Genomic DNA, 24435 nt, shown 5'->3' with positions numbered 1-24435 from the left:
TGTGTGTGTGTGTGTGTGCCTGCCGTAAATAAACACAAAGCCTTTCCAGAGCTTGATACAAATAAAGTGATTTAATCAGCACTGTTTCCAGCAGCATGGTCAACAAACATCATGGCTTTTACAAACTCCTCCAAGTGGTTTATCTTCAACCCAAATACAATTCCAAGGGCAAAAAGCAAACTGATAAGCAAGTTTCCAAACGGTCACTGCAGGTCAGTCCGCAGGTATTTTTGCGGTAGGTAGGCTGGAAAAATCATCTCACGTTACATCAAAGAGCTCAAAGCAACTCAAACACATTTTTATTTATTTATTTTTTTTATCTCTCCTGACTTTAACTCCTCAGTTTCAGTGAGGGAAACCTGGCTGAGAGAAACAGACATGTTGCTGTTTGCAATTACATTTTTTGCCTCCATAGACAGAAATGTAGAGAGCCGGAGCGTACTGCACGGTGCAGACAGCTTGAGAGGAAACTCTGACAAGAAAGAAAATGTTTTATGTCGGGGGCACATTTTCTGAAGAGTGCAATTCCAGATCATAGTCATGCGTTCCACCTTTTAGATCATGTTTTATTGAAAGCAAATGCATCGCGGAGTTGTTAATCAAGCCATATTTCTTTTTTTTTGGTGAGAAAAAAAAACAATATTTGGAATGACTCACTCAGAGGCAACACAATGCAGTTAATGTCTGAAGGATGTACAGTTAAAAAGAGAGCCCGAAAGTTTGTCGCGCTGTGCTGAAAACGCCAAAAACACAGACAGAAGTGTCTATAAAGTTGAGTTTAATCACTTTGATGAACATTTATAGGAATGGTCACATTGCCAGACAAACGGCCAGCTCTCTGACGGGCTACACTGACGCGGCCTCCAAATTCACATCAATTAAGTGATATGACATAAACTCACACACATGAACAGGATATTCGACAGTGGCATGTGTGTCCTGTTTGACCTCACACAGACACAAACAGTAAAAACAAAACAAACTCTTGACACTGAAAGCAGCTTGATATGGAATGTCATTCAAGAAGATGACCACAGATGATAAATGATGAAAAAAAAAAAAAAATAGACGACATTTTGAAGCATATCCACAAAAATCCTGCACATTTCAGTGACTACGTCATCTGTGCATTTACAATGCCTGTCAGTAGTGCTCGCACTGAAGTTAAGACGTGTAAGTAGTCAGTTATAAACGCACACCTTCTGCCGGGACACACTTTGAAGCTGCCTTTCAGATAACAGTTAACATTTTTTTTTTTCACAGAAACAAGATAGCTGAAAAGATGACAGACATTTTTTTATAATAAATAACGCCGTCTGTATATCAGATGAGCGTGGGAAGCGGGCATCGTCATACATACAGATCTTTAGCTGCAGCGTGTCACGGGTGCTCAGAGATCGGTGTTCGACGCTGATTCACATGAAAGCACTTGAGTGAGAACGAAGAAGAAAAAAAAAAAAAAAAAGAAGAAAAATCACACATGTAGCTCATTAGTTTACAGAAATGTTAAAGACACTGGGCTCAAGTTTTTGAGTGCAGGTGTAAACAGTAAATAAGGCTGAAAAATATTTCTAGAAAATAAGCAGTAAAAAATATTCCGTAGTCTTGCTCCCTGGGATTCTTTCCCTGTTAAATGTTTTCTTTTGGAACATCTGCTTTGCATTTTAAGAGAACATGTAGAAAACATATCTATACATATATATATATATCCTTTGGTTAGGGAAAGAACCCAATAGTCTATACTCTCTTTTCAAGTAGAAGTGATTAGAAAAAAAAGCCATCAGATAAATACATATGGAGCGAACATGCTAATGTTACTCCTGTGAAATAATGTATCTCTCTTTGACAGCTGGGATGCTGCCCAACTTCGGGATAAATAATATTTACAATTTTACAATTTTTTACTCTTCTGTTCGTCGTAGCAACGGCTACGATCGGATTTCTTTTTCTCCGATCGCACGAGTAGGAACTCGTGGCGAACAATTGGTCTACTTTGCTTCATGGTTGTTTGTGTTTACAAAGGAACTGTTATTATTATTGCACAAATAAGACACACATTCGATGTGCACACAGGGGTAAGACTCAACGTTAGACCGATGCAGTCGCAATAAGTTAGGACAAACTGAAAGGCTCTGAACTGCTTTGTAACAACAGACATGCCCAGAAAGTTGAGGGGGTGATTTTGGTTCTTCCACTGCTATAGGCGTGAAATGTACTCGTCACAGCCTGCACACTGCTAATGAGTGACGCTAGTGTGCAGGGTTTTCCAAACAGGTGAAGGACTCTTGGTTCTGGCGAGTCCATGGCGAAGTGGGGTAAAGAGACTGGCTCAGAGGAAAGTGAGGGACAAAGAAGAGAAAAGGTAAAGTAAGTAAGGGGCAGTTGAGTTGGGAGGTGGGGAGGGGGGGGACTGGATGATGTGGCTCAGTCCTGAAGCAGGCTCTCCTCGGCCATCCACCCGAGCGAGGGAAGAGGCTGTTCGCGTCTGGAGTACTTCAGCTGCAGCCGGTCGCCCACTTCACTGATGGCCTCCAACGCCTGGCAGAAGAACAGGGAGAATGCCGTCAGTGTGAATCCAGACAGACATTATTCACGTCCATCACGATTAAGTGAAGATACTCAGACAGACAAACCACACAATTAAAAAAAACAACAACACACAGCACAATTTAAAAGAGGACTGCTTCTGTAGGTGATAAATGCAGTGATAAGGTTTAATCACACATGGATTTTCAAGCACTAAACATGACAGAGGGCTCCCTGCGTAAACCACAACTGAACACAAACTCCTCCACTTCTTTCCACGAGAGTCTGTATCAGCATTGCAACACTGCCGGGCACCTGGAAACAATTTACCTTCCTCCTGACCTTTTTTTTTTTTTTTTTTTTTTTCTGATTCCATGGTTTGAGAAATAGCGAGGGGCTGGCTTTTCCAAAGACGGAAAAAGCGGCTCCTCGGAGCGCTCTACAAAGGCAGGCTGATGCCCTTTAAATGGACTATTACGAATGGTGTTGACATGCTCCTCAGTAAGATGAATGAAGTGTCTTTGGAGAGACAGAGCAGCTCAAATAAAAGTCTCCGTCTGAGCCGCGCTGTAATGCTTGGAGACAGCTTTGGCCTTCCAAGTTCCTTCATAATAAAAGGACGTATTGGGTGCCTTTATTATTCAACAGGCTCACTCTCTCTCACACACACACACAACAGCTGAAAAAAGCTGATGGAGTGTTAGGTAACTCTTATATCATGTTGAGGATAAAATTAAGTCTTCAGGAATATATGTCTGTCCTGTAACAACATCCCTTGAACTGGGTCCAGTGGTGAAGAAGACTTTCTCCTTATATCTTAGATGATAAAATGGCATATCTGAAGTGGCAGCATTCAATAAAAACAGTCCAGATTATCCTTAAAACTATTTTACTAATCTCCCCAAATACTGATACTTTTAAGAGACAACTGTGGAGCAAATGCAAATATTCCTAGAGGCATTTTTTCAGTTTGTGCTGATGTTTTGACAAAAATAACCACAGTGTGTTCCATATTTCATGCTAATTTAAATCGTTTTGTTCCCACATCAAGAGGAAGAGTGGGGAGGGTAGCTTTACATAGGGCTAGGATATATGACCTTAAAATAATACAGTATTTTTGGACTGTATCGAAGTATACGATATATATCTGCAATGTTTCCAAATCTGTGTAAAAGCACTTCATAGCAACATAATTGTAGAGAAGACTATTGATACTTTCACAAAATATTACCACAATGAGATTTTTGATAAATAATCACCAGTAATGTGGGTATAATGACTACGTAAAACCAGGAAAAGACAACTCTTATGCCCTATCACGATAAAGCGTCATCCAAAAATCGATAACAGACGATATATTGTCTCATATATGATTAATCTTTCTTGTATTTCAGACGGTGATTGGACGACAACTTACTGTGTCAAGCATCTCTCTGGTATGGGCGGCCGAAACGCAGAAACGCGCCCTCGACTCGATGATGGGTGTTGCTGGGAAGCCGACGACCACTGTGCCGATGTTTCTCTTTAACATCTCCCGACCGAATGCCCTGAAAAAAGCAACGGCGACATTTAGACATGATGGGGCAAATCTACAGTAACTGATGATTTGATGTCTCCACCACCGGCACCACATCTTAGATGGTGCTCTCTTTAATGTGTGAAAGTTAAATCATAAACAGCTCTCCACACATCAAGTCATTTTCTATTTGGAGAAGGGACAACCGTAAGTGAAGTTATTTAAATTAGAGCCTTTGTGTATTTTCAAAATGTCAAATCATTTGGCAGAATCTTCTGATTAGTCATCTTAAATAACCTTGATGTTTAAAGCATTAAAATACCAAAATAATATGAAATGGAGGGGAAGAACACACCCAATTTTGGCAGGCATGTAGAGCATCATGGGTACGACGGGTGAGTCATCGTTGCCGTAGATGATGAAGCCCATTTCGCGGAGTTTTCTGCGGAAGTAGGTGGTGTTCTCCGACAGCTGTCTGAGGCGATCGGCACCTGGAAAGGGCAGATAAACAGAGGGATATTTCAAGATGTGGGCATTAAACTTATTTCTGCTACTCAAAGCAGACTTGGATGCACAACGGTTAAATCACTTATACTTAATAGCTTGTTTCTTTTGGTAGTATCCCCACCATTCTTCAGTGTAATAGGAGCTCATAACCATGAATGACTGTGTAATGCTGCCAACGAACGTTCTGTTGCGATTAGAAAACCTTGATATCGAGTATCGGCAAGTTTGCATCTCTTAGCTTCAACGATGAAAGTCCCTTCTCACCCGTGGAGCACCCACACAGGTGTTTTCACTTAATTTGCCTAATTAGCCCTCCTTTCATCAGCTCTGTGAGTCGCTGCACAGACTGGTATTGATCAGCAATTTCCTCCCTCTCCCGCTGCATCCTGGCACACAACTTACACCTTTATCATTCCTGTAATTAGTACATGGAGTCTGGTGACCACCCACAGTACCGGGCAACCTGTGCAGAGATCTAATCAGGCACAATAAGTGAAAACACATGTGGGGGTTGGAAGGTCCGGCAACACTATTTTTTATTTATTATTAATGCTTGTAAGCCACATTAAACTGTTTTATCAGCTTCTGTGCAGAGGCCAAGTTAAGAAACAGAAGACTGTAGATGCATGAATATCTGACAGCACAAGCTCGGCCCGGGAGAAAAAATGATGGCGGTATGTATCAGTGATAGACACTTCATCAATGGAAGTAAGAAAAAATGTTCAATATAAAGTTCAGTAGTTTGCAAAATGCAGTGATAGCATACGACAAATACATTCTGGCTCATAAACAGCCAATCATTTCCTTTGATAATAGAACATATTGACACAGCGGCCATTTTCCTTTGACGCCACACACCCAGGGTGGGACGCTCAGATGTCGTACTGCTGTGTTACAAGTTGCAGGTCGTGTAAATGTAGGAAAACTGAAAAACCATTATCAACTCACAGTTTATAGATTGATCAGCAACTGAGAAGACAATAGAAAACAAAAAAAAATGATTGCCGGGCCGTATATTAAGGTAAAACTATATATCTGATAACCCATTAGCTACTGTTAGACAACAGCTAATGTTAGCATTGAACCATGACATGAAGGAAAGCTTTAAAATGATTCTCAATAGTCAACAACCATCTTGAACTAATTTATCTAACGTTAGCTAACGTTAACATTGTTGAACTGTACAAGCTGTAAAGTGATAACCATTTGTCAGATTCCCTCAATACATCATTATCTTTTGATACCAGCTTCCCACCCGGAGCATGACCTCAAAGAAAAATGCCCGCTATGTAAATGTAGTCTACTGACCGTCCTATGAATGACATGAAGCCGGGCAATCATTTAACAGACAAACCACAATGTCAACCAAAAAAACAACAAAAAATCCACAGGAGTGTAAAAGTCATCACAAAACGCCATGTTTTTTTTTTATCATGTCCTACAGCACTACATCACTTTCCTTTGAAGACAACCAGGAGTCTTTAAAGTCAAGGTCAAAGATACTAAACAGGCATCAATCCTCTCGTGTCAGTCTGATGCGCACTATGTATTCACTCACTGAGTCCTCGGGCCGGGCCTCCAGAGATAGCATCTAACCAAACAAATAACCATATGGCACAAAGCGCCGACAGCAACACTCACATCTGCCTGGCTGTGCTGAAAAACAGAGCAGAAACACCCGGGCTTCAAAGCACCCCGAGACACAACAAAGTCTGACATTATATTTATCCAGACGTTTTTTTTCCACAGTCAAGGAATCCAAATCTATTCTCAGTGCTGAGTGATAAAGCAGAAAAAAAAAACAGTAGCATATTATATTCAGACATTTCGCTTTAGCATTCTTTTCATATTGAAGAAAGCTTTGCTCGTCTAGCGCCGTTATTTCCCATCCACATATTTGATTGATGTGAGCTTCAAACAACAAATGTCCGTTTTGATGCGGGCCTATGCCGGGAACCATGAGCAGCCGTCCTGAGCGACTTGAGCGCTGCAACAAACTGTTAGCAGGCAGCTCAACTGTCACTACGACTTTGTGTCAGTGTCGCAGTGTTCAAAGGCCTGAATTTCAAACAGTGACAGGGCTGCAACCAATCACACTGCCATTGTTAGTCTTCTAGCAAAACTGGGTTATGTTGGAAGGTCAGCCAGCCTGGCCTTCTATACCGGGAATGGTTTGGAGAAGTGCTGATGTGCAAGTCACACTATGAAAGGTTGCTCCAGGTGTTTACTCCCATACCTAATGATTGAACGACTGGGGAGCAAGGTAACCCGATCTTATATCAGCATTTTAGGGGAGGCAGCATCAATCAGGCCCTGTAAAGACTAAAGGGGTTCCGCCCTGCAAGAAAAACAAGACTTAGTGATCTGTTTGTGTGTGTAGGAGATGAGTCCAGCAGAGTTTGATCTGCTAAGATCTCTGGCCCTGAGCACCATGCTGCTTTGTACCCAGCGTGAAGGCAAAGAAGCACACATACACAAAGAAACACACATCTGAAAGCCATAAAGCGAGAGGGTAGAAGTGTCAGCATACCGCCACTTCAAGACCTTCCATCAGCCGGGGCTCAGTCGGACAGAGGAAGGCCACTGTCCGCCCATCAGTTTTTAAAAACGCACACACAAGACTACAGAGAGATTCTCAAAAATGCCGAGGAGACACAATCAAACCGCAGGATTTATCTTAACACCCAAAGTGTACAAAAAGAGCATACCGCACACCTAATAAATAGAGACAAGGCAACCAGATGAACTGTTACACAAAAGATTAAGAAGGCCTAACATCTGCGCCTGATTATTCACACGATATTATCATACGTGTTATTGTTAATCATCAGTAACAGTTTATCGCAACACCCCTACATTCATCTTGAACAATAAGATCACGTGATATTGTAGCACAGGAAATTACAGTTTCTGTCATTTGCATCTAAGTTTGTAGTGACATGAGACTTGGTGTGAATGTAAATTGTATGAAGGGCATGGACCCCTGCAGCATTTCCATTATCTCCGGTGGGTTTACACATGCCATACAGTTTGATAAGGCTGTCGAACACACCTCTAGTTACTGGTAAATAATTGCCAGTTGGCCATGGATAATCAGCTTTTTCACTTGGCTGGGATTTAAACATTTCCACTGTAAACAAGCACAATCAGTAGGATAAGCCAAAGTACAAAAGTTGGGAAAGCGCATGTGAACTGAAAGAGAGCAAATTTCTGTCAACCAGTCAGCTGATGCAGACCTCAGGCTTGCAGGACTGAATTTAATCTGAGCTACAGGCTTGTACTGCCATCTTGTGGTTGCTGATGGAAGGTCAGATATTTCAGAATGGCTGCAACCACAAGGACAAACATTTGCAAGTAAAGAGCTTCATTCCACCAAACTCTAAACATGCTTCACTGGCTCTAATTTGGCTTGTGCTAAGCCAAATGTTGAATTTACATTCCTACTTGCTGGTTGTATCTTGTCCACACAAAATACTCTACATACCTAATTATAAAAGATGCCCATCGCCGTGCCATCTTTGAGACACAAGCTGCCTTTTTAAAGAGTGCTCTGTCTTCTTACTACACACATAGATGCACTTTTAAGAGATTAGTTTCATGTTCTGACACCTACCCAGTGTGGTCCCATCCTCTCCCATGATGATCTTCATCGAGGTGATGATCTGCTGGGCCACAGGAGGAGACATGGAGGTGGCGTACAGGGCACTGTGAGAGTGGTTGCGCAGGTAGTCGATCAGCTCCTGATAGAGAAATTACATCGAAGTTGCTTTTATTCTTTAATGACAATGCATTTCATTGTTTAGTGTGCCAACATCGAACAAAGTTGCCGGATATGAGACACAAAAGATTGTTACAACGTAGCAGCACTGATGAATACAATCACAAGATATAAGGTATTAGTACCTGTCTGATAATGATATTATTGGCCAATTTATCGAACATGTTCAAAAAGTATGACAATGAATTTAACTTGTATTATAATTATTAATCTGTGGGAAAAAAATTTAATCAAACAAAATCAAACCACATTTCCTTCTACATTACTTTTTTTTAATTCCAGTGAAACTGACAGCCAGACTGACAAAACTAAACTGAAAACTGAACACACCACAAGTTATTAGGGTTATCATGTCTCAAGTCGTCTTTCGAAGCCCAAGTCGAGTCTGAAGTCATATATTTTCTGTCATCATAACAGTGACTGAGTCCACATCTCAGTTATGTCTTTAATTGTAATTGGTTCCATAAGCAGCTTTAGAATTTAAATATGCAAAATGAACCAATTTGAAGGTTTAGATAGAAGTTTTCCTGATTTTAAGGGAAACTTTATTTCAGCAAATGCGCCCCCGTCTGGTCACTGTGGGTATGATAACTGTCCAATATTTCACAGTGTGGAAAATGTGTGCTCTGGTGTTTCAGCAGGTTATTCCTGTTTTCAGGTGTTGCTAAAGCTGCAGTTCTATCCTGTGACTGTGTGATCTCACGCTCTGTATTATTTGTACATGTGTCTGCAGCTCTGCTCTGACTTAAGGTGAAAGCTAACACTCAATCCAGTCCTTTCTGGAATAACAGGAAGCAACATTTCCCATTTCTGGTAAACAGTGTTGACCAACACCAAAATGGAATGACGCACAACGTCTTGGGTCTCAGCAGTTGGGAAATTGTTCAGGTCCCTAAAGAGGATGTTTTAAGAGCTCCAGCTACTGTAACCAGCATGCTTCATTATTTCCCTTACATCGAAGAAGGCTTCACATTCCAAGCTTCACCCACCTTTTTGCCTCCGATATATCCTCCAGCAGCACCGAAGCTCTTTGTGAATGTTCCCATCATGATGTCGACATCTTTGGGATCCAGGCCAAAGTAGTCAACCACTCCTCTGCCGTTAGGCCCCAGGGCCCCGATACTGTGGGCCTCATCCAGGTACAGATACGCCTTGTAGCGCTTCTTCAGAGCAATGACCTCTGGCAGACGCACGATGGACCCCTCCATACTTCAGGAGAAGAACATGATGTTAAAATCAATAAGGTCAGAGTAGTCCAACGACTCACTTATAGTAAAGACATGCTCAGACCTAATAAATAAACAGTTTATTTGAATGTAATGAGCTTCTTGCTCCCTAATCAATATTCTGGCAAAAGCTCTGTAATGGAGAATGCAGCAACTTCAGCAAGCTGTGGTGTAATTGACTGAACATGTGAGCAATTGACTGTATAGACAACCTTTGATTAGTTGTGTATGTGTAGGCGGTTATATCTGTACGCACAAACTATTCTAGCAGTCCCAGTGGAAAGGAAACTCCATTAACATGGCATCAGTACAGGACACTGTGTGAGCAGTTTCTCTGAGAACTATATTGATCAACAGGATTGATTAGCTTTATACAAAGTACACTTCAAAGAACAAGTAATACATTATGCTTAGAGGAAAGTGGGTAGATTATCTCTATATTTAAACAAAGTGTAAGGGAGTGTTGCCATCATGGCTAAGAAACTGTTTGAAGGAGAAACAGTGAAATCAGAATTCACAATTAGTCCAATCAAAAAATGTCTCTGTACAGTGTGTTGAGTAAATCGTTAAGCAGAAAATGTTCCTACATTGCACTAATCTGCTGAGACGTAGCTTAACTTGTCTTGTAAAAGAGCGTTTTACTGCAAATGAGTTTGCTGCTACAGTGAAGAAGGGGACATGGTCGTAAAATGAAAACAGTCTTTAGGACCTATGGCAGCATTAGTAAATCAGTTAAAAGCTGCATCTTTTCAATACATAAACATTACAAAAACAAGACATTTATCCATCTGCAGTGTCTTACATGTTCTGTAATCTACAATCATATTGTTTTCACGTAGCAGCTTCAAGATAAGGCATTTATCAACTCTGCTGCACACACCTCTTTCAGAGTTGGATGGCAAAGTTGACAGCACCTCCTCAGCTCTTGGCTGATTAGCTGGACTTGCTGTAACAGTAAATATTTTTGGCTGCAGACGTTAGCTTCAGGTCTAAGTGGCTAACGTGATTAGTAATTGTTGTGAGGCAGTATTCACGCTCAGTGTGGGTTGCATCCAGTAAGTGCTTCCCAGCAAATTCATAAAATCCGACATGTGCCCCAACATGTCTGTTTTAAAAAATACTCTGCAGGTGATCTCTGTCACCCTCCGACATGCCTCCTACTAACTAACGTTAGTCTAACTCAACAATCAACATAAGCAGCAGACTCTCGATAATGCTCCGTCGCTGCGTCGCTGCAGAATCTTCCACGTCTGAGTCGCGAGGCATCATATAAATCGAGACCCTACAAGGTCACAGTTCTACTACTGTTACTGTTACAGACTATACATTAACATCGGTTGCAAAGTGGTTTCATGATTTTTCTCAAGTGTAAACATAAAAGGGCAAATGCTCTCCCAGTCTAGCTGGATCAACATTAATGAGTCACTTGCCCAGAAAACTGTGCGTGTCAAGTAGTTGGTAGCAAACAATGTGTGTGTAATGTGATACAGCATAAAATGCTTCCAGTGAAATGACAATAGAAACAGAAGAAACAGAAAAGCTCGAGTATGTAGCTCAGAAAATGTTTGTGTGTGGGATAGAAAGACAGATTACTGTGTTTACCTGTATATGCCCTCCACCACGATGAGAATTTTCTTCCAGGGACGGTGGGTTCTTGGCTGCCCGTGTACAATGGCATCTCTCAGCAGCTTCTCCAGGCTTTGCATGTCTACGATACAGAGAAAAGACTTTAGTTGTCTACAGACCCTAAAGAAATACGAGAGCTTTTTTTAAATTACTGAACGAGTGTTAATATTTTGTGTTCACAACCCTTTCAACCATTGAGAGTCTTTTGTTAGCATTTAGCCACTCTGCTTTGTGTAGGTCAGGAGTGTCAGTGTGTGCTCACCCAGACTAAAAAAATGACACCAAACCCACTATTGTGTGAATCCATATAGTTAATAAGAGACAAAGTGGTACTCAAGTACATGTCATGTCGAACTATAGAAGTAAAGTGAGTGAACACGTGTCATGAAGACAAATTTGCATAGAGTGAAGCAACCTGCTGTAACACACCCATGTTACATGTATTTTCTACCCTGTCAGGTGAAGCAGATTAAAGCTAACTCCTGTTTCATCATGTTGAAAGATGCATTTAAGCGCCTTTAATCCCATGTGCTCTGTGTTACTGCATGCCTTGGGTGTACTATTAGAGGGACGGTTTAGGCCAAAAATCAAAAATACATATTTTTCCTCATACTTGTAGTGCTACATATCAATCTAGATTTTTTAGGTGCAATTTTCAAAGTTTTGGAGATATCGATCATAGAGATGTCTGCCTTCTCTCGAATATATAATGCCACTAGATGGCACTTGGCTAGTGGCGCTCTAAGCATTAATATATTATACTCAACAACAATGTCTCTTTTAGGAAATCATGACCAATGGACCATGCTGTGAAGAGTTTCATGGAGGAATTATTTTCTTTCTACTGAATTACACCCGCCACCACCGCGCCTAGATAATCATGCAGCACCACTGAGCTATCAGCCGAGGAGGACGCCAGTAATGTTTACATCCCACTCTGTCACAGGCACAAGCTTCTTGTCCATGAGCAGATGCACGCTTTCAAAACTCAGCAGCTCACACCAAACAATCTAGTTGGATAAATAGCTTGAGAGGTAAAAACAATATGTATTTATGATTTTTATGGTGAACTGTCCCTTTAACTGACAGGTCTATCTAACTGTTAGGTATGGTCATTAATGGAGGTCACCCACTGTTGTGTTTGAAGACCCGGATTGTGGATGCAGACAGGCGGGCACCCAGCACCAGTGATGCGTGATTCAGCTCATCACTCAGAATAAGACAACCCTAAAAGAAGAAGAAAAAAAATAATAAATTATTCATGTTGCAGTTTTGATTTTATTAACTGGTGATTTCAGCATTTACATCAGGACAGTAGCAATCCCCAATTAGCCAGAAAAGTCAAACACTCTTCAATCCTCTTTAAAGCTCTGCTTGCGTAATTGTAATACCCCGGGATTTCACATGCTGTTAAGTTTTACAGTGTTGAGCAATGACTTTGCTCTTTGACGAAGACTGACCCAAAGTCTCCTGACATATAACCCATGATCCAGACTTGCTCGGGTTAAGCTGTTCAGTATATCTGTTGCCATGAATGAATTTACTATCACAGTTATGAACATATATTGTTTCTGCCCTTAGAGAAGTAAGAAAATCTCATCATCATGTCTACTGATTACTTTTAATAAACTGGGAAATAATGATCCCAAATAAAAAAGTATGATTTTTTTTTATTAATCAAAGTGTGAGCTTCTTGTAGAAAGAGTTTTAAAGAAAAAACATATTTCCACGATGGGAAAGTTTTACTCATTACTGTAAGTATTGCAGACACCATATCCTGTTAAAGTCAACACACCCAAACAGTCAGACTGGTCACACCTTTCTCCCATCAATGAACAGATGTCCTTGTTACACAACACACAATTACACCATGTGAGCTAACATAAAGTGACAGTTAAGAATTTACTGTACGAGCACAATGACTCAAATCTTTATGGTCACGCTCTAAGTTTCCTGCCCTTCTGCATATCTGTTTTTCACTCATGTGGTTATGAGGAAACGTTTAACTTTACTCCCAAGGTGCACATGCCTGTCAGCTCAGATATCTACTTCCTGTTAAAGCGACATTGGTAAGGAAAGAAAAGAGCAAGTGGGGACGCGAGTGCGGGCAGGTTCGTGTGATTAGCTGGGGTTAGAACAACAGTAGGTCGTACTTGTCAAAATGTTTTCAATGCTTTGGCCGGAAACTAGTGTGTTGTGGAACAGTCTGAACTCTTCAAGCCTGGCTATATATCTGAAAAAAGGTTGCTTGTTTTCACTTTGCACAGGAAACAGTATTTTCCTTAACAGTAAAACTATTATTGGCACTCACTTACGAATACAATTAGAGTGTGGATACAGGGAGTACTGTAACTGTAAAAACACAGGGGGGAAAATGAATTAATCAAATCAAGAGGAGTACAATGATCTAAACAAACAAAGGAAGTGAATAAAATTCCATACCTTCCCAGTGAGAGCAGGAATGTTCATGGAGTTGGTCGCGAAGCCCATGCCAAAAGCCATCGATGACTCAACACCCAGGAACCTGGCAACCAACTGCTCCATCTCCTCGTGGATGTCAAGGTTCCCTGGAAACGGCATCATCTCAGTTTAACAACAAATTTCTCATCAGTGCACTGAAACGTTTTAAAGTTGTCTCATGGGAGAAAAGTCATAATTGTTTTCTTATACGTGTTCTACGAACAGTGAAGCCTGTACAGTAGTTTTTTTAACCTTTTGCTGAAGCACTATTGGGTTCCTTTTTTTAAATGAGCTGGTCCCTTTTAGTGTATCTTGCGCAAGAGGACGCACAAGCACGTACGCATGAATGCATGCAGGTGATGTGATACGCAGAAATAACAATGGAGTCACACTATTCCACTAATCAACAGGTGGCAGTAACACACCATGTGCTGCAAAGCCTCAGCAAAGGCAGGCTTGATTCAGAGTACAAATATTTGATTAAGAATGAAATGCACTCTTGCTGCCCAGCTCAAAAGGGGGCTGCAGCAGGTGCTAAGAACTTCAAAGCTTTCAGAATGCATCACCATATTTCACACTCAGTCTTTCAGTTCTTCAGAACCGCTGAAACCACTCTGTTGTTTGCTGAAAGGGTGACAAACAATAAAGGGAGCAGTCGTTGAAGTGCCAGCTAGGGTTCATCAGAATCAGAATCAGAATTCCTTTATTTGTCCCGCAAATGGGGAAATTTCTTTGTCACAACAGCCAAAGGACAGTATCACACTTAAACAGTAATAAAAGTAAAAAATAAACAATATAATAAGACATAAGAAATAGAATTTAACTGGTATATACATAATATCTACAATATGAAATTGGTATTTACAATATGACATAGTATTTATTATTTATAATATGGACAGTGTAAGTTTAAACAGTTGGTATTTTTATTTACAAACAATAAATAATAAATATGGATATTAAAAATTGTCCAATTTGTGCAAACCAGAAAGTGTGTGGATATGTGCAGAGTTTTTTTATTGCACAGTGCACAGTGAGGTCTACTGGGAGCAGTGCTGGTTGTAGACTCTAACAGCAGCAGGAAGGAAGGACCTGCGATACCTCTCCTTCACACACTTGGGGTGTATCAGCCTGTCACTGAAGGAGCTGACCAGTGCTGTGATAGTGGCCTGTAGGGGGTGGGACTCCTTCACCAGCAGCGATGATAGCTTGGCCATCATCCTGCTGTCTCCCACCACCTGCACTGGGTCAAGAGGGTTGCAGCCTGCCATGGTGTAACAGTTGCAGTCCTGACAGACATGAAACTGTATTTTTTGATTTAATAAGAGTTTTTTCAACCAAAATTAACTTCATTTTTCCATTAAGGGTCATTGTAGCTGACACCAATAATTATAATAAATGTGTAATACCAATAACCATGAAACCAAGATATTTTCTGAGATGGTTATCATGTTGTGAAATAACATCCATTTCATCATGAACTCCATTTTATAACAAAAACACTCTCACATGATGACAACTCATGACAGCTTTTAAAAAACATTCCTCATGTTCAGAATAACTTTTTGGACCCTTACCCAGCTCACAGCGAGTGCTGCCCACTCCCACTCCGTACTTCTTTGTGGATTCAATAGCAGCGTCAGCACAAGCCCCGATGTTCTCAGCAAAGCCGAGGTAGTTGTATGAGCCCATGTTGATGACGTCCTTCACCACTTTGCCTGTGTGCCTGAGAGGGACGTCAGAGTCACATTACTACCCTGAGTCTGGGTTGATAGCAGTAATTATCTTCAACACGTGCGCTGGTCTACCCTGGTTGCCCAGCAACCATTTCATGCTCAACGTTATCCATTAACTGGCCCAGTTATCATGTGCCGTGATAATATACAATAGTTTATTGTCCCATGGGAATTCAGCTGGAATGAAGCATATTATACTCTACATACCAGTGAGATAAGTAGGAAAATATGAAACAACCTTCACCTTTATCAGAGGAATTTGCCTACAGAGATAATAAAACACTGTCCCCATTTGTTTGAGCAAAAACCTGAATACATCAGCCCAGCCAACACCAATAGAAGTGATTTTATCACAATATATCTCTGTCTTAAAATATCACAGAAATCAAGCAGTTTTGGGATCAGTGATGCAAGGCGTTCATTTCCTTTGTGTTTATGGCTGCTCTGTGTTTGTGTTTCTGTTCTGTGCCATGTGATACTAGATAGATACTAGCAATTTCAACATAACCATCTGAATCATGGCTGACGTCACTCTTATTATCAGCAACGCAAGGTCAGTGACTAAAAGTGTAAATCAATAAACTTCCTGTTGAGGTGAGGAGCAGAGGCATAGAAAAAAATCAGCCTCAAGTACAAGGGACAACAAGCGCTCACAACCTTTGCCACAATACAGCAACTTACTCGAAGGTCCAATTGTAGTCAGGGGAAACTCTCTCCACCAGGTCCATCTTAGCACCAGGGGCGCTACAGATGGGTCGGTTCCAGTTGTCTCGAATCCTCATGTACAAGTTCCGGGTGTAAAAGTTTTCAAAGTCCTGATAGAGGGGGACAAAATCCTGCAGGGGAAAGGGAAAAGTGTTGATGATTTCTTTATATCACGTCTCAGCAAATCGTTACATTCGAAAGGTGCCATCTTTGTTCCGTGGCAGGCAGGTGGAAACAGTCAATGATTACTGTTAAACCGGAAATAAAAGGTGTGACAGAGAGTGTGAAAGACGTGTGAAACACTGTGTTAGCTGACATAGCAGGAGGGGACTTGTACCATTAATCTTTTCTAGGATTAAAAATAAAACTAGAAACTATAAAGGGTCTGCACGTTAATACTACTTTACCTTCTGCTCCTCTCTCTCCCGAGCCACATGGCACTTCTCGATGTTCCAGTGGCGAAGGAAGTCTCGCAGGTAGCCAAAGATGGTGAGGATGCCGTAGCCCATGTAGGTGAGCACGGCCACCAGAAGAGGAGTCTCCTCGAATGATTCAACAAACGGCTTCTTGTACAGGCTGGGGTTGTGAGTGACATTTTGGTTCTGGGGGACAATAATCGAAAAGGATATCAGTTTCAATCGACATAGTGAAACGAAGACTTTTTTCTTTCTTTTTTCTTTTTTTTTTTTAAACAAACATATCCCAAGGCACAGATTTATGGTGATAATCTTCACTATCTCACAATATGTTATGTTGAAAGAAAAAGCTTGAGCGGGTGGTTTTCCTATAAAATGTCATGGTTTATCTATGCTTCAAGTCTGTTTACTCATTAGTCTGCCACACTAGGCAGCTCAATAAACTGTGACATAAAGCAGACCAGACCGAGCCAGTATAAACTGGGCTCAGACTAGACGACAGCAGGGCTCATTTGTTCAAATTGTGTTTTTCTTGGAAAGAGAGGTAGGAACCTAATAAAGGCTACAATAAGCAAGTCAATTCATGGAAACCTAACCATTCCCGGGCCTCCATGGACCAGTGAGCGGTAATATGGCCATCAATCCAGGGTTCTAATTCATTGAGTTTTATGAATAGCAATATTGATCTTGGGTTATGGGACTATATAAATGTGGTCACACTTCGGAGAGAATCCCACAAAAAAAAACTAGCATCGCTGCATTTTGGGACTGTGGACTGGCTGTCTACGAAACAACATTAAACCAATAAAGGCGGTCACTTATTACAGGCTCAGGCCCGGAGCTTAGCAACCATGCCTCATGTGACCAGTCATGCTTCTCCAAGAAATACCTCTGAGGCAGGGAACAGGAGAGCACTGCACTGTGAGAGTGTGTGTGTGTGTGTGTGTCTGTGTGTCAAAGCCAGTCAGACAGGTCTCTTTCTTCCAAGTTTCGAATAAATGCATTGAAAGACCAGGTAACCATAAAACCACGGTTTGTCAACTGTCTCAAGCAGCGTGCACAAAAACACATTCACATCCCAGCACACCGCTCAAAGAGACTCCAACCACGGCTGCTAAATACAGTTTGACCAACTGACGTCACACCTGATTAATCTTTTATACCTGTGGACAGACTGGGACTGGGAAGAGGCGGACCTGTTTCATTCGTTTATAGCTGGACAGCACGGCAAGTGTTCCAAGAAGACCATCCTTCCGACAAACTGGAAATCTGCTCTTTCACGTCATGCTTGCTCTACAGCTCAACAGATAATGATCATATTACAGTGAGAACACAATAAGAAGAGCTTGCACACGGCGTTAGTTTCACATTAGGCCTGAAACAGAGTAAATAAGTGAGTCCTCTCTCTGCTTATTTACTTATTGATGCTACCATCTGAACAGAAAGCTGTTTGTAAAATCATTTATTCCCACATTCTCCACATAGAGTCGTGATTACAGCTAGCTTGATATGGAAAAATCAATTTTCTAGCTGTTGGCCCAGACCCAGGAAGACACACTCTACGTCACCGCTCTGTGATTGAGTGTCAAGGTTATTGTAAAATGGTCAAAATACTGTTACTTGTCCTGTGAGGATTTAACAGACCAGTTAACACGTTGACCAGCTGATTTAAGAGACACTGAAGGTCACAGCCACAGAGTTCTTACGCACCCTGGTTTCTCTTGGAAACACGAGTCGAGGAGGAAAAACCTCCAGTTTTAGTCGCCTTATCAAGAACCTGCAAGGCTCATGTCACAAAAGCATGACGTGACCCCTCGTTTACAATCCTGATTATCACTAACCTTGAAGCATTGTTTACACAATCATTCACAATCACACTGTTACACACCACTGGCAACAAATCATAAACACACTGGTCTAGTTATCTAAGAGACACAAAAGTCATCCATGGTGAAAAAGTGAGTTCCTTTAATTTGTCTTGCGACTCCAAATACTTGTGACGCTGCCAGCAGTGATACGACCTGCAGCTGTGCCTTAAATCAGACAGGATGAAGACATTATATGCATATCGTGGATGTTGCTGGTATGACAGCCATAGCATCTGGATCTGATTGTGTAAATCCACAGTTATGTTGAAATCAGCAACTTTAAGCTGTTGAAGTCTGGAGTCTGATCTCCTCAAATATAAGAGCTGCAATGCATTTCTTTCCCTACAGATCTCTCTTCTGTGTTGGACGCAAACAAATAAAACAAGAACAAACGGTGTGAGTGTGTGTGCCCCACCTCCACCACTTCACACACACACACACACACACACACACACACACACACACACACACACACACACACACACACACACACACAAACTCCTGAGTTTCTGTGTTATTCATTCCAGCCTAGGATGGACCACACCCTTCCCAGCCTGGAGACATTCCTCTCCCGCTGAAGTGTCATGTAGAAGCAGGCCTGCCCTCCTCTCCCAGGAGACTCACACACTCACACACACACAGACACAGACAGCTTCTCTGCTAACAACACAACAGGGCCGTGGTCTGTGTAAACAGAGACCGGTCTATCTTCACCACACACTCACAGAAACAACAGGGTGTAAGGTTTCAACTAAAGTCACCACTACAATCCACCCTGATCAGGTGGCAGGTAAGCTCCGACTAAACAAGAAGTTCAAACTGCAAAAAACAAGAAGTTTCCACATCAACACAGGTTACAAGCTACATTCTGCGTTTCAAGAACAATACTGTTGAAAACGTGACGTACTTCGGGAGCCGAGAGATTAGAAGTTGTAAATGAAAATCCGGGTAGCAAAATGTCAACAGCTAGCTTGAAATATGTCGCATTGGGACAAACCCGCTCCGCTAGCTTGAATGTAACGCTTTGAGGCCGACGTGTAGTTTAGTTAAATCAAATTAGCGTTAATTAAATTACCGGCAGTGTTCGTATAACACTGCTGACTTGTGAAGTGATGTAACGCTGAAGCTGCTGTCACAGAGCCGGTGCTCAACTGCACACTTTTCGCGGTGCCTCCAAATACACCAAAACTAAAAAAAAATGTATAGCCGCAATACGTAACACGGAAACAAGAAACGTATGCGACATGAGCTAACCAACGTTATTCGTGTGAAACTGTTCGCCTACACACAGCACCAAACACAGCAGGGCTTGTTTATGGTCCTCCCATGTCGAGCAGTTGACGGTTGGGCCTTACCTTCCTCTCCCTGGGGCGACGGTACTTCTGTGGCTGTTGGAACAAGCAGTGGTTCTTCACGAAGCCATTTTTACTCGATTTTCTTCCGTTTGAGGTCCGGTGACAGGCGTCTCCGTTCAGCAGCTTGTTCGCTGAGCTCTCCGTCATCTTTTGTCGGCCGGCTGCGACTGAGTAATTCCGCGATTTCAAGTTGGCCAACTAGTGTAACGTCGGTCGTGAAGTCATGTATGAGCAGGGAGGAAGACGGGTTCAACGCCCACTCTGCGCTGTGACCGCACGAGCCTACCGGAAATCCACGCCCAGGAGTAGCTTCACTGGCCAATGACGTTTCTTCAGTACAAAGATCGTCTATACAAGAGCAACTCAGAACTCTGATCAGGGTTGTGGATACCACTGAGGATCATTTCATCGGTATGAGGCCTCTCATGGGAATTTAGGGGTTTTTAACAACTGTGAGGAGTTGACATCTTCACGACAAGATTCAGTTTAGTTTAGTTTAGTTTAGTAATTTAGTAATTAAAGAATTAACTTAATGCTCTCTAGCTTCAGAAAAACAAATCAAACAAACAAACAAACAAACAAACAAAAACAAATAAACAAAGAGGACCGACATGGTGTAGGCTGAAGCCTGAGCTTATAACACCTACCCTTTTAACATTAATTATATTATTATTGATTAATTATATCTGTATTTCTGTAAAATTCTTCCTCACTCTGATCTTTTCTGTTTTACTGCTAATTATCTTGTGTGGCCTGCCCTCTTCCAGGTCACCATGGAGGTCGTGTGGCTCAGGCACCACTTGGCGATGCCTCAACCTGCTCAGTCGTCCTCCAGGATGTACATCAGTGATGCTATTTTGAGATCTACAACTTCACTGAATTTGAGTGCCTGTCAATTCATGAATAATTTGTTTGTTAGATGTTGTAAAGGCTGACTGTTATACTTCTAAGACTCATTACGTTTCACATTAACTACTTTATATATATTCTGGACGCTGAATATGTGAATTAATTAATGTTTTGTATTTTATGTCATGTCGTTTTTTACACAGTTGAGTGTATTATGCTGGTTATGTACATGATGTCGAGGGACATTTGTAAGCTTTTCAACACAACTGTAAATCTGTGACTGTATGTTATATATAAAAGCTTTTATCATGAAGACTGAGTCATGTTTGTTCTGATTATTATTTGATAATCTGTCCGTTATGTAAGCAATAATCTTACTGTTGTAGTGAGTTTACCAACACACTACATGCATACATTATACCTTTCTGAAATCCCTTTGTCACCATTTGTTTAAAAGCCTTATGTAAAAATTACAAGGACAGAAAGCTGAAAAAGAAAATGTATAATTAAACTTGATGAATTCACATAACATAAACATTTAAAGCAGTATTTTTTCATGAAGAACTAAATAGAGTAAATGTCACGACAAAGACTTAGAAATCAAGTCAATTAATTTAAAACATTCATTTACAACATTCATCACAAACATAACGTGATAAAACTCAGAAACTATTTATTATTTATGACTGATCAGAATCTGACGTCACTGACCTTGTCATGCACTTCCCAGAGGTCATAAATTGACAAGTGCCCCGCCCCTTTCTGTGACATCACCCCCATGAGGTCATGTGATTTCATGACATCCAACATGAATTTATAAAAACAATAAGGCTTGAGCTGAGCTGTCCCAGATTACCAAAATTCACCCTATTACAATATTAAAAGTAATGTAGCTTGATTACTTTCCATTACATTCGGATTACTTCTGTTAAGATATATAAAAGGAAAACGCCTTTACTCATTGTGTTATGAACAGTACTTTTATTTTGAAGGACGTTTGTTATCCTATGCCGGATGTGATGTGTTTTGCTTGTTCCGGTAAAGAGTTGACGCTTGTATGCAACAGTGGTCGGTCATGGAAAAATAAAGCATGGTGGAACTGAAATGGAGTCTGAATGAAAATCCTTAACAGGTTATGGGCCCAGACAGCTTCGGACACCGCTAGCGACTACCGACGTCGAAATGGCAAAGAATGAGAGCCAACTTGAAGATAAGTGCCGGACAAAGTTATGAGGAGTGTCGCGACGCATTACGCGACCACCGGAGCTAAAAGCTAAGGGCTAACAGGCTAGCAGAAGAAAATACTGCAGCAACACGTGCAGAGATGGCGAGCAGAGGAGCGGCAGGGATGCTATCGCCGCAACTCTTCTTTGACGGAACAGAAGATAAGTATGACCTTTGGGAGACGAGACTCCTTGGTCACCTACACAGTTTAAACCTAAAAGAGACTATTTTGCACGAGCCCACGAATGCTAATGAAGAGCAGTTAGCTCAAGACAGACGGAAAAATGCTGACTGCTATGTTGAACTGATAAGACTGATAGATGATAAAAGCCTATCGTTAATCAGGCATGATGCTGCCGATAATGGCAGGGAGGCACTGAAGATTTTGAAAGAACATTATTCTGGTAAAAGCAAGCCAAGAATAATAAGTTTATACACATCGTTGACCAAGCTACGGATGGCAGACAACGAAAGTGTAACAGACTATATTATAAGAGCGGAAAATATTATCACTGCTTTGAGAAATGCAGGCGAAACCATGAGTGATGGGCTAATCGTAGCCATGGTTCTTGGCGGGCTACCAGACATGTTCAAGCCCCTAGCTGTCCATGTAACACAAAATGAAGACCAGGTTACATTCACAGACTTTAAAAGGAGGCTGAGAATCTATGAAGAAGCTGAAAAGATGAAAACAGCTGAATCAACGGACAATGTGATGAAAACACACATAAAGCACAACAAGCAAAATATGAATAAACACTTTGATAACAAAAGACATGAAGATGTAAGTGTGACTTGCTACAGGTGTGGAATAAAAGGGCACAAAGCAAGACAATGTACACGTAAAGTGTGGTGCAGTTACTGTAGAAGCAACACACATAAAGAATCCCTGTGCAAGAAAAAGGGGGAACAAGATGGCGCCAGAAAAGTTGCAGAGAAAGAGCAAGAAGATGATGACGACCATCTCTTCATGGCGAAACATACAAAGACTGAGAGCCCAGCAGACAACATAAAGAAGAAAGGCATCATGGTGGATGGAGGAGCAACCCCCCACATCGTGAACGACGTGAGCAAGTTTGTGAGCTTCGATGAGACGTTTCAGCCAGAGACCCACGCAGTCGAGCTGGCAGATGGGACCAAGTGCAATAGAATCGCTCAACGCAGAGGGACAGCTGTGATTCATCTCCTGGACAGCACCGGACGACAACACAGAGCACAGCTTCGGCAAGCACTCTACGTGCCGTCGTACCCGCAAGACATCTTCTCAGTGGCAAGAGCAGCAAATGGAGGAGCAACAGTCACCTTCAAGAAAGAAAACAGTCACATGATCACAAAAGATGGCAGCAGGTTTGACATTCATGAAAGTGGTAATTTGTATTATTTATCAACGGTTGAACAGAATGTTGATAAATGTAAAGTGTCCCACGACATACAAACCTGGCATGAGATTATGGGCCATTGCAATTATGAAGATGTGCAAAAGTTACAAGGTGTCGTTAAAGGCATGGTGATAAAAGGGAGTGTGGTCAGACCAACACAGACATGTGAAGTGTGTACAAAAGGAAAATTCACACAGAGTAGAAATAGAGAGCCAGACAGAAAAGCTACAAAACCCTTGCAGCTAGTCCACACTGATCTAGCCGGTCCAATGCGAACCCCAAGCATAGAGGGACACAGATATGCACAATCTTTTACAGATGACTACTCAGGTACCATGTTTGTGTACTTTCTTAAAGCCAAAAGTGATGCAGTTCATGCCACAGAAAGATTCTTGGCAGATATAGCACCTTATGGTGAAGTCAAGTGCGTCCGTTCAGACAACGGCACTGAGTTTACAACTAAAGATTTCCAAGAACTGTTGACCAAGAATAGGATAAGGCATGAAAAATCTGCACCATATTCGCCACACCAAAATGGAACAGCAGAGAGAGGTTGGCGAACTCTCTATGAAATGGGCAGGTGTTTACTGATAGAGAGTGAATTACCAGATAAACTATGGAACTATGCTGTACAGACAGCTGCCTATGTGAGAAACAGGTGCTACAGCAGACGCACAAGAAAAACTCCATATGAGATGTTCACAGGTGTGAAACCGGATGTTTCCAAACTGCAGAAGTTCGGTTCTACCTGTTTTGCCTACAAACAAGAGAAAGGGAAGTTAGATTCCAGGTGCCAGCAAGGTGTTTTTATAGGATACGATAAAAACAGCCCAGCTTATCTGGTGTACTACTCAGACACAGAAAAAGTCCAAAAACACAGGTTAGTGAAATTCACAACCAAAACAGCAAATGAAAAAGAGACACAAACACCAGAAGCAAACACTGAGTATTGTGATGGCAGTGTACAGCCAAAAAGTCATGATGATGGAGAAATGGTTGATGAAAACGAAGAAAATGCATCAACTCATGATAATGATGTTTCTGAGACTGCTCCAAAACAGACTGAAATGCCTCAGCAAGGAGACGACGCTGAGAGAACAAGGCGGAACCCAAAGAGGGAAAGAAAGAAGCCAACTTACCTACAGGACTTTGAAACGGAGGAAAAGGTAGACAAATTGCAAACATGTATTGACTTCTGTTACAGAGCAGTGTGTGACATTCCTCAGACTTACAAGGATGCCATTGCTTCAACCAACTCAAGGCA

At 41.5% G+C, this 24435-nt stretch overlaps 1 protein-coding gene across 1 annotated transcript; it reads right to left on the bottom strand.

The window, feature by feature from the left end:
- Positions 1-296: 296 nt before the first annotated feature.
- On the bottom strand, positions 297-20004 carry sptlc2b (serine palmitoyltransferase, long chain base subunit 2b). Its single transcript, XM_084378065.1, has 12 exons — positions 19720-20004; positions 16488-16682; positions 16057-16211; positions 15217-15365; positions 13622-13746; positions 12313-12406; positions 11156-11261; positions 9317-9536; positions 8163-8289; positions 4398-4533; positions 3944-4073; positions 297-2538 (listed from the first exon to the last, which is right to left on the bottom strand). Exons 1-12 carry the CDS (start codon positions 19864-19866, stop codon positions 2425-2427), a joined length of 1698 nt encoding a protein of 565 aa, XP_084234191.1. The 5' UTR covers positions 19867-20004; the 3' UTR covers positions 297-2424.
- Between the last annotated feature and the right edge of the window lie 4431 nt (positions 20005-24435).

Source organism: Pagrus pagrus, assembly GCF_965226575.1.
Source record: "Pagrus pagrus genome assembly, chromosome: 16".
Classification (NCBI taxonomy): Eukaryota; Metazoa; Chordata; class Actinopteri; order Spariformes; family Sparidae; genus Pagrus; species Pagrus pagrus.
The sequence above is the reverse complement of the archived record's forward strand: the minus strand, read 5'-3'. Positions and strand labels throughout refer to the sequence as shown.

Coding starts and splice junctions, on each gene's coding strand:
- sptlc2b (XM_084378065.1), bottom strand. CDS start 19,866: ATGACGGAGAGCTCAGCGAACAAGCTGCTGAACGGAGACGCCTGTCAC. Junction 8,290..9,316: donor GATATATCGGAGGCAAAAAG/GTGGGTGAAGCT, acceptor TTTCTCTATCAG/GAGCTGATCGACTACCTGCG. Junction 4,534..8,162: donor AGAGGATGGGACCACACTGG/GTAGGTGTCAGA, acceptor TGCCCTTTCCAG/GTGCCGATCGCCTCAGACAG.